General features: G+C 37.8%; 2 protein-coding genes across 5 annotated transcripts in view; both read right to left on the bottom strand.

Annotated features, from left to right (window-relative positions):
• Nucleotides 1-1,734, bottom strand: part of RASA2 (RAS p21 protein activator 2) — a 59,612-nt gene extending 57,878 nt beyond the window's left edge. For both annotated transcript variants that reach the window (XM_070753345.1, XM_070753344.1), the window contains exon 1: nucleotides 1,546-1,734. In XM_070753345.1, the coding sequence (XP_070609446.1) occupies nucleotides 1,546-1,609 (64 nt within the window). In that variant the 5' untranslated portion in view covers nucleotides 1,610-1,734. The remainder of the gene's footprint in view (nucleotides 1-1,545) is intronic.
• Nucleotides 1,735-10,115: 8,381 nt separating this feature from the next.
• ZBTB38 (zinc finger and BTB domain containing 38) overlaps nucleotides 10,116-14,377 on the bottom strand; it is a 33,819-nt gene continuing 29,557 nt past the window's right edge. For all 3 annotated transcript variants that reach the window (XM_070754093.1, XM_070754092.1, XM_070754091.1), the window contains one exon: nucleotides 10,116-14,372. In XM_070754093.1, coding sequence (XP_070610194.1) covers nucleotides 10,791-14,372 — 3,582 coding nt within the window. In that variant the 3' untranslated portion in view covers nucleotides 10,116-10,790. The remainder of the gene's footprint in view (nucleotides 14,373-14,377) is intronic.

Below are 14,377 nucleotides of genomic sequence, written 5' to 3'. Positions count from 1 at the left end.
TTTTGCCAAATAGCTAATCGTTCCAAAAACTTACATAAATATCCCATTTACTTCACGTCAACTTTTCCCACCTTGATGCTCTCAGAAGAATTTCAAGCCTCCCAGTTCCTAGCTCAAAAATAACCTTATCATCTCTCCCTGAGCAAAAATCTTCCTTTTGGAACTTCCTTCTATTTTCTTGTTTACTTCAACTCTCAACCTTTAGTCACTCCTCTCCCTTCTTTTATAGGGGTTCGACTGTGTATTGATTTCTCTCCCGACACTTTCCTGGTATATTAACTTGCAATGAGTGGCTTATTACAAAAAATTCTTATTAAAGAAATTTCTATTTCTACTAGTTTTTTCTCCTATCACCCTTTTCCTCCCACTTAGGACTGTAACTTGTTGCTTGTATCCTAAGATTTGTATTACTGTAATATTGTTTCTTCATTTGCTTATTTGACCCCCTATGACAATCATTAAGTGTCGTACCACATGCATTCTTGACAAATCTATATTTTCTTTTATGTATACTGAGAGCAAATGCACCAAAGTCAAATTCCTTGTGTGTCCAATCACACTTGGCCAATAAAGAATTCTATTCTATTAAAAACAACATCCTCCATCAAAACCATAAGGTCGTGCAGAATGCAGCTGCGAGAGCAATCATGGGCTTTTCCAAATATGCCCATGTTACACCAACACTCCGCAGTCTGCATTGGTTGCCGATCAGTTTCCGGTCACAATTCAAAGTGTTGGTTATGGCACGGACCATATTATCTCAGGGACCGCCTTCTGCTGCACGAATCCCAGCGACCAGTTAGGTCCCACAGAGTGGGTCTTCTCCGGGTCCCGTCAACTAAACAATGCCGCTTGACGGGACCCAGGGGAAGAGCCTTCTCTGTGGCAGCCCCGGCCGTCTGGAACCAACTCCCCCCCAGAGATTAGAATTGCCCCCACCCTCCTTGCCTTTTGTAAGCTACTTGCCAGGCATGGGGGAATTGAGATATCCTTTCCCCCTAGGCTTTTACAATTTTATGCCTTGTATGTCTGTATGTATGCTTGGTTTTTTATTATAATGGGTTTTTAATTGTTTTTAGTATTGGATTATTGTTATACGCTGTCTTATTATTGCTGTTAGCCGCCCAGAGTCTCCGGAGAGGGGCGGCATACAAATCCAATAAATAAAATAAATAAATAAATAAGGGACAGAGCAACAAGTAAATGAATCACCACTACTGCACTTCCACCCCGACTGCCTGTAGCTTTTCGCCACGAGGCGGACTAATCTACTCCTACACACAGGCACACACCCGCCGACAGCACCCGGGGAAGCAGCAGGGGTTGGAGGGCTGGGGCGGATGAGTCAGGGAGGCCGCTCCGAGGCACAGGCACTTCCTTCCGGCTCTGCAGCCTCGTCTCCGACCTCCGCCCTCACACGCACTTCCCCCCTCTCGCCACTGACTTGTACATACATACAAACCAAACGTATATACATACATATATACATACGCAAACACACACATGCACACAGAAGCGGAGAGTCGACCCCTCCCAGTGACTCACAAATCTTTCCGCGGAGAGTCTGCAGCACTCGCACCTCTTCGTCGTCCCCCTCGCCAGCAGCCATAGCCGGGGGCCAGCCGCCGCGCGGCCAAGAGAAAGAGGCCAAACGGCTCCCGCGCGCGCCCCGACGCACTCGGACTGTGTACACAAAACCGCGTAGACCTACCCCGCCGCGGTACTGACGGGCAGAGTCCTAATCTAACTACCGCGGCCACGCCCATCGCTCTCGGGCTCTTCTCTTCTGCCATTGGTCAGGAGGCTCAAGGGCGGGCGGCAGGGGGGCACGGATTGCCGCGCATGCGTGCTCTTTCTGCTTCCCTTGGCCCCGGAAAAGTGAGTGGCTGGTTGGGCTCGGGGGTTATCAGGGTGATGCGTCGCCCCCACCCCCCTCGCTGCCCTCTGGAGAAGACAGCCGTCTTATCTTTTCTGTCAGGCGTGACTAAGAGAAAGTCGGGGCGGCCGGAACTGTCAGACGTTGCTCAATCTGATGCGGGCCCGGCGTCATAGCCAGATCTAAACCGCAGTTATAGAGTCGATGCTTTTGGCATGTCAGAGCCAGTGTTGCTGTGGAAAATGGAAGCGGTTTTGAATAAACTTCGGGGATGGGGGGGGGGGAGAACAACAGGGGGGCTCTTCAGCAAAGGCTGTTATATACCGGTGCCGTGACGATTAGGAAAAGTTCTAAAAACGCACGAAGCTCTTCATTGGGCATTTGTATATTAGTGTCCCGAGTTATGGCGACTGCCTAGAAAAAGTCCCCTTGTTTACTTAGCAGGACTTCGGAAGTGGTTTGCCATTGCCTGCTTTCTAAGGCTGAGAGCCCGAGTGACGGGCCCAGAGTCATCCTGCTTGATTCATGCCTGAGTTTATTTTATTAGATTTATATGCCGTCCTTCTCCGAGGACTCGGGGCATCTAACAACATATAATACAACAATACAGTACAAGGGCAAGTCTAATTAAATTTAAAATTACAATCTAAAAAGCCAATGTTTAAAAACAATCATACCAACTCAATCATACCAAATTCCATTAGCCAGGAGGCTGAGACCTAATTGTCCCAAGCCTGGCGACATAGGTGAGTCTTGAGACATTTAGGGAAGGTAAGGAGGGTGGGGGCAGTGTGAGTTGGGATTAGAACTCACAATCTCCCAGGGTCCAGCATGCTACCTTAATCACTATGACAAAATTAACTGCCTAGGTCCAAACTGCCTGTCCTGCAAGCTCTGCTGAACTGTATCCTGTATTTCCTCTACAAAATCTTCCAATTGGCTGATTCTGGGTAACAAAGCTGGGCCGATGTTTCTGGAGATTGTTGTGAAATAATGTTGAAATGAGGAAGATACTATTTCAACAATTGTACATCTAAGTATGAGGTCAGTCTAGCTCAGTGATGGCGAACCTATTTTTCCTCGGGTGCCGAAAGAGTGTGGGTGTGTGTTATCACACATGCACGAGTGCCCACACCCATAATTCAATGCCTGGGGAGGGTGAAAACAGCTTTCTCTGACCCCCAGAGGCCTTCTGGAGGCCGGAAATTGCCTGTTTCACAACTGGTGGGCCCAGAAGGCTCGTGTTTCACCCTCTCCAGGCTCCAAAGGCTTCCCTGGAGCCCGGGGAGGATAAAAACACCCTCTCAAATCCCCCCAGCAACTCTCTGGAAGTCAAAAACTCCTTCTCAGAGCCTCTGTGAAAGCCAAAAACCAGCTGGCTGGCACACAAATGCACACTGGAGCTGAGCTAGGGCAACAGCTCACGTGCCAGAAGATATGGCTCCGTGTGCCACCTGTGGCACCCGTGTCATAGGTTTGCCATCACTGGTCCAGCTCATTCCTGGACTGGGAATGAGAAGGTGGCATCATGGAGATAGCAAAAAGTTATTCGCCAGGTCTGTGCTATGATTAGGTGCCAGGGAGGAAAAGTGCTGTTGATTGGATTATTTATTTAATTTATTTGACTTCTATGCCGCCCAGTCCCAATGTGACTCAGGGCAGCTTACAACAATAAATGGTACATACAATAAACAAGTCAAATAATTAGTAATAAGAACATTAAAACCCATAATGAACCATAATGAATTATCCAATCGAATCCACATATATACAGAACAGTCACAATCGGATATGATGTTATATTCATGGCCCCCAGGCCTGGCCACAATGTCAGGTTTTCACAGCTTTTTGGAAGGATAGTAAGTTAGAAACAGTGTGGACATTGAGAGTAGTTGATTCCATAATGTCGGGGCAGCCACAGAGAATGCTCTTCCTCACGGGCCCATTAATTTGCATTATTTAGTCGACAGGACCTGGAAGGGGCCAACTCCCTGTGATCTGATTGTTCTCTAAGAGGTATATTGCAGGAGACGGTCTCATAAATAGACTGGTCCTAAGCCATGTAGTAAGCAATGTAATAACCAACACCTTGAATTGTGACCAGAGACCAATTGGTAGCCAGTGCAGTGCGCGGAATGTTGGTGTTATATGTTTTTTTTAATTAAAAAAACTCTCACACAAACTGCCTGCACTCAGACTCAAATTATCCTACTTTGGGTACATTATGGGTTTTTCAAGAAATAAATTGTCTTAAAAGGATTGTCTTAAAAATATCTTAAACGAGCAAATATCTAACTGTAAATCTATTGAGTTGTATTTAAATGTATCATGTAATTGTAATTGAATATTACAATTATAGTTGTAGCAACATTGTTGACTTTTCAGGTTAGCAAATTTTTTGAGTGGCATCTAGTTATAATCCAAATAATATATTCTTTTAAAGTTTGAAAATTTGGGACCGCCATCAGCAAGGTGGATTGACTCAGTAACATTGGCAATAAGCATATCATTAGAAAATATGAGAGAACAGGTTAGGGACTTGATTATACATAAGCCACCATGTCTGGACTGGAAATACCCATAGAACAAACCATATTATGGCTATGAATTAACTGTTTCAATAATTCTTTGTGGCCATCTTGTGGCTGCACTGAAATTTGCAGCCCAGATATGATAAATGTACTTTATAGACAGAGGTAAATACTGTATTAAAATTGCCCTAAGGAAATTGACATTGCTTTATTAAAGAATCCTCAAACTAGTAACTCAACTGTGCTAAACCATGGATTAATCATGGTTTATTGAAGAAAAGGTTGAATTTACTTAACAATAAATAAGCATAGCTTATAAACCACAATGGTTTCTGATTTAGCTATTAGGTTGAATAAAATCCATTTTAAATTGTAGGAGCACAATTGTTGTCACTAAAGTGGACTTTTGAATGAAGATTCCTTTTTACAATTAATGCCACTATAATTATCTTTTTCCTTCATCTGTCCTTGATTTCTAGCAATGATTAGTAATATAGAAAAATTTCTATAGATCATATTTCAGAAAAATTTATTTAGGGCAAAATAATAAAGAAATCTAAAGCTGAAGAAAATGCTTTTCAGGTTTTTTTTCTTTCAGCAGTGTACGATCACAATCAACCGAAATGCATTTAGAATGTAAGGAAAAAAAACCTTTTTAGGTAAGATGAAATTATATCAGTAAGTTCTGACCTGTACTAAATTTTCTTTAGTATAATTTCTCTCCTAAAATATATGTGGAATGAAAAGACACAGCAGCAGCAAAATCTACAGGACTACTTTCAGATACAATATACAGTTATGTAGTTTGCCATAATGTGGTTTTCTTTTGGCTTAACAGCTAATAACCTACAGCTTAATGTGTTATGCTGCATGTATAATGCTTGTTTAATTTCTAACTTAGCTTCCTGTCATTTCCATTCATCTTTTACTAATTTGCACCCAGAAATCCAGAAAAAGGCTGAAAGTTACAAGATATGTGTTGCTTGCTTTGAATGAGTTTCAAATTAATACTGTGATATTAAAAAAAAATTTTTTTTGAAAACATATTTTTAGCAAGGAGTAGGTGGATGTAAAACAGAAGGTTTTAGAACACTGTGTGCAGATGGATATGTAACTTTTGGATGTAACTCACTGTACAAAAGGAACATTAATAATAACAGCAGAAACTTTTAATAGGATATAACCAAAGAAAGTGGATTATTTTGAAGTAATGCCAGCCAATTTTGGTATTAGTTACTATTCAGTATTTCCTAGAATTTATTCTAATTAGCAATATTTAAAGGCCATCTTAAGCATTCATATCCTATGCTAAAAAAACATGCAGCATATGTAGTATAGTTTCCATCTGTTTCTAGATGCCTACTAACATATAAATTAACATACTAATCTTGAATTTGGGAAGCTGGACTGTAATGGCTGGTCATATGAAAGTATTAATACTAAGTAAGTTTTCTTTTTGTTGCTTTGGCCAAGCACTTATATCAAATAGCTCTGGTGGGAGAGCAACTAAAGTCCAAGAACAAAGACAATTACCCCAAAAGAGTAATAAGCCACTAATTGTTTTAGCAATTGGTATCCTAGAAATGAACTCTTGAAGCTCTGACATGGAAGCATATTTCATTCCCGATTGTTTCCTTACTCTGTTGAGTCATGAGGTGGAGCTCTCCATATTGAACTATAATATTTTTTTTAAGTTTTTAAAAATAGGAGCTTTCTATATTGAATTCCATATTATGGCGGTAGAGAATCTTTAAAAGGTTTCAAGGAATAACTTCTTGTTGTAACCACAGGAATTCTTAGTATGATAGTCACAGTACAGATTGCAAACACACGGAATTAAATACATACTGTTCACAGTATGGGTAGAGGCATTAAACTAAGCAGTCTATTTGTTGGATTTAGGCATGTATTGACTAAATCCAATCATAGTGGTTTGTAAAGTATGGTCCGTGATGTAAGTTCCCAGAGATGCCAATGTATTTAGTATTTAGTTTCATATTTAGTATTTAGTTCCCATCACACCCACCTGTTTTTTTAACTTATGTTTTTGCAAATGAGTGATCACTTAACTATTTTCTAAGATTGACATATAAGTTGTATGTTCATATTTGCATTGTGGGTGATTTTCACATATGCTGGTATATAAAGCTTTCATAAAATGTGACACATTGAACAACTATACCCTTGGTTTTCTGAGGTTTTAGGATGAATTTCGAGTAAGCTTTATCAACCAACTGCTGTCAAAATAATTTAGCACAATTATGTAATCATTACAAGACAACCATAGTATGCTTTAAGTGGTATGGAAGATAAATTATGGATGGATGGATGGATGGATGGATGGATGGATGGATGGATGGATGGAAGGAAGGAAGGAAGGAAGGAGACAAGACTGAATGAATGAAAGACACTGGCTATTTTGATGAAGTCATTCATTATTATAATATTTTGTTGAGGGAAAAAAGTTTGATTCTCTTAATAGTTGTGAATGCCAGTTTTTAATAGTTCTGTTAAAACAAAATGCATATGCCATTATGTGGTAAACATTGTCCTTAACAATTATATTTGCGTTAATTCTATGTTTGTTCTAATATTTGTCCATTAGGCTGATTAATAAAATTCCAATAATGAATAATAAACATAATATCATCATATTAAAATTGGTGTCTATAAACTGCAGTGAACAAGCAAAATTACAAAGTTAGTATGTTTTTATCAAAATATACAAAGCCCTCAAATGTAACAGAAGCTATTACTGTATTTTCCATATGAATTAAACAGTTATAGAAAATATTTGTACAATTATCGCTACATATAAATCTTAACCAATGTTGGCTTTGGTCTAGAATTATTGAGATAATATTGTTTTACAAAGTTTTATAAAGTACATTTTAAACAGCTCATAGTAATTATAATTTTGTAAGTAATATTTTTCACATCAAAAATGTTCTATGTATATAGCTAGATCTTTTTCAGTGCTTATATTGTGAAGGATACGTTCTATTTAGTTATGTGCAAAATGACATCAGACAAATTAAGAATAAATATGTTATCATCACAACTTGTGTTATATAATGTGGAAATGTGAACATAAGAGAATCAAAATTAGATGTACCAAATAGAATATTCTTTAAATGATACATTTTTAATATAAAATATATGCAGTTTTCTACATTCTCAAATTGTTAAAAAGTTAGATATGTTTTACAGAGAAATCTTCCTTAAAGGAACCATATTTAGAGGATTTTAGATGTGGTACACTACGTTTTGGTCCAAACATTCTCCAAAATAACGGACAAGTCGACTGTATTAAAAATAATCTGAATGAGACAAAGTTATATAATTTGTCTTTTATTTTATGCAAAATTATATCGTGTAATTTATGTCATTTGCATAATGCACTGTATATTATTAGGCAAATGATAAATTGTACAAATTGCTGTGAATAATTAATTTGTAATTTAATGGACACAGTATTGGATATCCATGCCCTCTGCTTGGTACATTAAAGTGGTACATCACTCTAATTTTCTTTTTTATTGATTGTGTTTTCTTTTTTCTTTAGTCACCAATGTGCCTAATAAAGTAACTCATTCAGAATAGTTTTCTTTAAAACTTTGCTTTTTTCCCCCATATCAGTTTGATTGTATGTTTCTTCTTGTTAATATATATGGATTATTTAGCATGATCAACACAAATAAACATAGTTGATTGATAAAGCCTGGAGATATCTTTATTTGAAGAATGTTAATTTGAAATAAAACCCCCCCTATCCTGCTCAAAAAGAAAGAGACAAAAAAAGAAATCAAATAATAACCAAAACCCTTATCTTAGTACAGTAGTTCTCAACCTTTCTAATGCCACGACCAGGGGGGGCTACTGCCCGAATGGGGGGGAACCCAGTGGGAGAGCGAAAATGGAACTCCACCCCAGAGTGCCCAATTTGCACTGAAAGATGTGAAAGAAAATGCATAAGCCACGCCCACAGTGTGGTAGTAAAAATTTTGGTAGCCCTTCACTGGCCATGAACCCTTAATACAGTTCCTTATGTTGTGGTGATCCCCAACCATAAGTCTAGTGCCAATTCTTCCAACAGAGCTTTAAACTGATTGGCAGGAAAGTCAGAGGGACACCCCTACTGTAAACGCTTGATTGGTCAGATTGTAAAAATATGTTCCAAGGCACCAGAATAGAAGCTTTAGTTCCTAACACCATGGGAAATTTGTCTTAAGTGACCCCTGTGAAACAGTCATTCGACACCCCCCCCAAGGGGTCCCAGTCCCCAGGGTGAGAACCACTGTTTTAGTATAATGAGAAAATCAGACCCTCTTTAAGCTAGGAAATATTAGCAGAGGAGATAGTAACAAGAAATTATTTACAAAAAGCTTACAGAAGAACCACTTTATGCAGAATTATCAAAATTTATATGAAGGGTAGTGATGCATTTTTTTAACAGTGCTATTTTTTTACAGTACAATAATCGGTATACTATGATTGGTCACATTATTATAATTGAATATATTAGGAGAAAGGGTGCCCAGTGTGCCCATTAAGTATGTAAAAATATAATATAAAGTAATACTGAAAATCCACATTAAATTATTCAGATAGATGGTTCTATGGATCCTTGAGATTAGGATTGGAGTGTCTAATCAGAGGTCTTCAAACTTGGCAACTTTAAGGTTTTGTGGACTTCCAACTCCCATAATTCTCTAGCCAACATAGCTGGCTGGAAAATTCTGGGAGCTGAAGTACACAAGTCTTAAAGTTGCCAGGTTTGGGGACCCCTGGCTAAATTCTATGGTACATTACACAAACTAGCTGGATGACTATGTATGTAAAACACTATGAACGTCAACTTGGAATACAGTTCAGTAAATCCAAATATAGCATTGGCCTTGAATTAAATCAAGGTACCAAAATTATCTTCATATTCATAAGTGCAGCAGTATACTTAAAATAGGATTACAGTGTTCCCTCGATTTTTGCGGGTTCGAACTTTGCGAAAAGTGTATACCATGGTTTTTCAAAAGTATTAATTAAAAAATACTTCTTGGGTTTTTTCCCTTTACCACGGTTTTTCCCGCCCGATGACGTCAAAAGTCACTGCTAAACTTTTGTCTGCCTTTAATAAATATTTTTTAAGATAAACTTTAATAAATAAACACAATGAGTAATAATCTGGTTGCTAAGGGAATGGGAAATTGCAATTTAGGGGTTTAAAGTGTTGTGATACTGTTCATAGCCAAAAATACTTCGTGGAAATTCGACTTTCACGGGCATCCCCCGTGAAAATCGAGGGAACACTGTAATGGTGTCTCCCTTTTGGGCCTTGAATTTATATTTAAAGCAAATCTGAAATATCAGGTGTACATTTTAGGAAGATTCCAAGGAGAAATTTCATAATGTATCCAGCTATCTGTTCCTGTACTGGATTCTTGCAAATTATTTCTTCTCAAAAGGACAAGTCATGCCTGGACCAATGTGGAGAAATCACTGACGTACATCATCTGAATGCTCTGATGCTTGTAGAGCCACAGACTTATAGTAAGAAAAGTTTCTTCAACAAGATAGAGATCTTATTCCATGTTTGTAACTAACTATACTCATGAAGGAATTGTGTTTAATGCTATCATTTAAACTTCACTTGCACATCAGTCTGCAAAGATGATAGCAGTAATATATAATGAGCGGATGACACATTGTGGTACATGTTAAGAATATAAATATTTATTATAATAATACATCTGGCTGATTGTGTGACGAACTAATCATAACCTATTACAAAATTGTTCTGTAACAGCATATTCAGACTCCAGAATGGGTGAGTGGACAACTCAAATAACAAATGCTAGAATCTTAACCAGATACTTATTGTGTACACATTAAACTAGGGCTAAATTAAACTTTTAAAATAGTGTTCACCTTTGAACAAATTATAGTTAGGAAGATAGAATGTCATTTATTCTAGCAGAAAACACTTTAACCTTACTATGTTCTGAATGGATATCACTAATTTTTAATTGCCCAAAATAACAGCTATCATTAACGTTTTATTTCCAGTTCAACAGTAAATTCTTTGTAATATCCTTTTAAACATTTCAGTTAAGCATATTCTTTTTTACATAAACCTTTTTCTGAGTAATATTAATATCTCCTTATATCTTTTTAGGTTTCATTAGCTTCACTATAGTTTTCAAATTTTGCTTCTTATGGCACATTTAATATGTAAAGTATGCAATATATTTATGTGAAAAATATATATCTCAAGTTTTAAGAACTTCTGTAAATTTGGATTTATTTATTTATTTGTTTTTTGCATTAATTACTTGCATCTATGGCCTTTCATTTCTCTTTTCTTTGTTGCTGCACCCTTTTCTTACTTAGAGTCCAGTATTCAATGCAGTATTCTGAGTATTACTGGCTTCATAATCCTCTGCATCAGTTACACGTTCAGTTAGAGGTTTAGCTGTTTCCTGTTTCTCTGAGTCAAAGAAATGTTGACTTTTACACGATTTTGAGCTTTCATTAAACAAACAATCCTTTCTGTCCTCTTGTTTGGGTGGTTTAAACAAATGCTTCTTCTGGTGCATCCCAAGAGCAGCTGCCGTCTTACAAACTTTGGGGCACTGAAAACACGCGTGGCCTTTCCCAGTGTGCTCACGCTTATGCCTTTGCTCATGATTCCTTTTGGTGGAAAGATATAAGAAGCTTTGAAAACAAAACTGACAGTGGTAACGCTTTTCTCCTGTATGGATTCTCTCGTGTATTTTGAGTGTTTCGTTGAGGGTGAATGCTTTGTTACAGTATTGACAGATGAAATCCTTGACAGCAGAATGGGTGCGTTCATGTTTCTGTAAATTGCTGGACATTGAAAAACTTTTCCCGCAGGTTTTGCAAGGGTAGGGTTTTTCCCCCGTATGACACCGCTTATGCATCCTTAAGGTAGAAGAGCTCTGGAAATGCTTTTGGCATAAATCACAAGTGAAAGACTCAGACTCCGTGGTCTCCCAGTGTGAGTGACCATGGGATATTTCTGTAGAAGCGTTCTCCCTTTCACAGAGGTTACAGTTCAGATCTGGCATTTTCTCTTCTCCTTGATTAGAGACCTTGTCTTCAGGAATATTCCTAAGGGCATAAGTGGTAACATAGGCCTTCTCGCTTTCCTTACAGGAATTTCTGCTCCTGTATTTCTCTCTCCATTTTGCTTTTCTCATTTTTCTTAATTGTTTAGATTTCTTTTTTGGTTTGTAATTGTAATATGGCCGCCAAGGTTTATCATTAGAGTCATGGTCACTGACATCATCGCCCATTTCACTTTCAATGTAGTCTGATGGACAAACTCGAGACAGGCTTCTGTCTCTCTTTTCCCGTTCTGCAAGCTGAACTGCCTGGTCGCCTTTGGATTCATATTTAGATCTTCTGCCTTTTTTGTAAAACAATTTAGACCCCAAAATATGTCTTTTCACAATAGCTTCATTTCCAATTTTAACTGTTATTTGACAAAGTGGAGCAACATTGCTGTCAGCAGATGTTCCTGGCCGTGCAGGTTTTGCGATATAAGTTTCAGTCTTACTTGAAGTTTCAAAGATATGTGCAGGTGTGTTAGAAGCTATCCCTGTATTTGTTGTATATTTTACCTCCCTTGCAGTTGCTTCTCTGTCATATAGAGGCACCTTTTTCTTTTCTTTATTGCTTTTTGTTCTACTATTGCCATTGTCTGACTCATAGATAAGATCATTGCTGTCTACTTGACTGACTGTAATGTCTGAAGTCCCATTATCACTTTTTCCTATTGCATTGATAGCATTACTGTGCATTATCACTGATGAAACTCTTCCACTATGTACTATAACAGAAGATGCTGAGTTGTTATAGCTAATAACAGAGGTTGAATTTTCATGGGAATTGCTATTACTAATTGTTTGATGAGAGGAATTATATTCCTGAGGACCGGAATCCTCAACAGAAGATAATGTCCTGTTAGTGGGAGTATTATTGTTCAGATCTGTCCTTGATGAAATTTTCCAGGAAGAAACATTTAGAAGATTTTCAGATGTTGCTGTAGCATCACCACTTGAAGCACTGTCCAAAGTAATACTGGAACTTGGCAACATATTGTGTTCAAAATTCAAGGATGCCACTTCAGAAGTAACAGTATTCTGAATAATACAGGTGCTAGATGGAACTTCATTAACTTGTACACTTTCATATGACGAGTTTCCGTAATTTTTATATGGGGCCCTTTTACATTTCATAGGCAAAAGCCTATAGAGCTTGTAAGGATAAACATTTGGTTTCAAGCCACCATTAGCTGTTTTCTTGTTTACACCTAATCGGTGATCTATTGCATGAAAAGATTTCTGATGGTTCTTGAGTATATAGTATGTCATAAAGGTCTCAAGACAGAAGATACATTGGTATCTCCTTTCACCTGTGTGCCAGATTTCATGTCTGGTACGGTACTCTGCTAATGCAAAGACTTTGTTGCAGTAATGGCAAGGATACGTTCTTCTCCAAGAATGAACATTTGAATGTCTTCGGAGGCTGGACAAGGTAACATAGGTACGTTTGCAAACACTGCAAGTATAAAGTATCTGTCCACCAACAACTTTAACAAAATGGTCTGTTTCTGGCATTGTACCGTTTGTGCCAGGATAATCAGTAAACTCATTTTCAGTTTCTGTGAGCTCAGGGCTTACATACAAGGTGCCATTTTTTTCATTTGAAGGAACAAAATTATCCAGATTATTCTGCTCATTTTCAACGCAAAAATTGTTCAGACCCCTACATGCTTGTTCATGAGTCTCTAGTCCAGCAATATTTTCAAACTGTTTGGTACAATATTTGCAAACTGAAGTCTCTTGAGGTTGCGAATGAAGTTTAAGATGAGTGCTTAATTGACTTTTATCATTAAATGATTTAGTACAACAATTGCAGTTAAAAGGGTGTGGCTTGTCGGTGGCTATTGATTCAGAAAAATTATCGGATTTATTTTCATCTTCCTTAGAAGAGAGAATATTGGTTTTATTTGGTTGGGATTTTTTATAAGAATGGCTGTGGTCACTTATGACTTTATGTGGAGCCTCTGAACTGTTTCCCTTGTGGACTAATATTTTTACAGTAGGAGCATCTGTGATCTGGGAATTAAATCTAGCCTTTGGTGCAATATATGATTGTGCTACTGATTTAACTAGAGGCACTGACTCAGCAGCTTTAGAACAATCTTCACCTGTTTTATAAAGTGGAATGTTTTCATAATAAAAGGAATTTTTTTGTAAAAGATTATAACCTGTTGTAACAGCATAGGAATGTTCAGCTAACGTGCTGGCTCTCTCAACCTCTTTGCATGCATCAGTCCTATCCAGATCACTATTGGAAGCTTTATCTATTTCAGGCATTTTTTTAAAACTTGCCCTCAAGTCAAGAGGAGAAAACAAATTATTACTATTTTCAGTTTCAAAAATTGAGTATGCATTCGTGATTCTTGGTCCATTTGTAATGGCTGAGTCTTCCTGTCTTTTTTCTTCTTTCACATCATTTTTTTCAGTATTGCAAAATGAATACAGGCAAGGGGAACCGGAAAGGCTCTTTTCTGTAAGATCTTCTAAAAAAGATATTCCCAATTTTCTGCCAGCAGCTACAAGATCCACAACAGACTCGTGTTTTTTAACAATGATTGTAGAACTGTAGATATAATTAAGTATCTCTGTGAACACTTCAGCCTTGAGGCCATCTAGTTCCAACACATGTCCAGAAATGCAGATGGTATGACTCCAAAATATATTTTTGAAATAAAGGCTTGAAGCAGCCAGGACATTACTATGGGCTTTGAATTTGGTGTCTTCTACAATTATGGTGACATCACATAAAATTCCCCGAATGCGTTGTTCATTTAATACGGAAAGGACAGTGTCACTGTGGAAGTCATCTTTGAGATCCTTTAAGTGGGACATGATGGTCATCTGTT

Source organism: Erythrolamprus reginae, chromosome 5 (genome assembly GCF_031021105.1).
Source record: "Erythrolamprus reginae isolate rEryReg1 chromosome 5, rEryReg1.hap1, whole genome shotgun sequence".
In the NCBI taxonomy this organism is placed as follows: Eukaryota; Metazoa; Chordata; class Lepidosauria; order Squamata; family Dipsadidae; genus Erythrolamprus; species Erythrolamprus reginae.
This window is presented reverse-complemented; position numbering and strand designations above follow the sequence as displayed.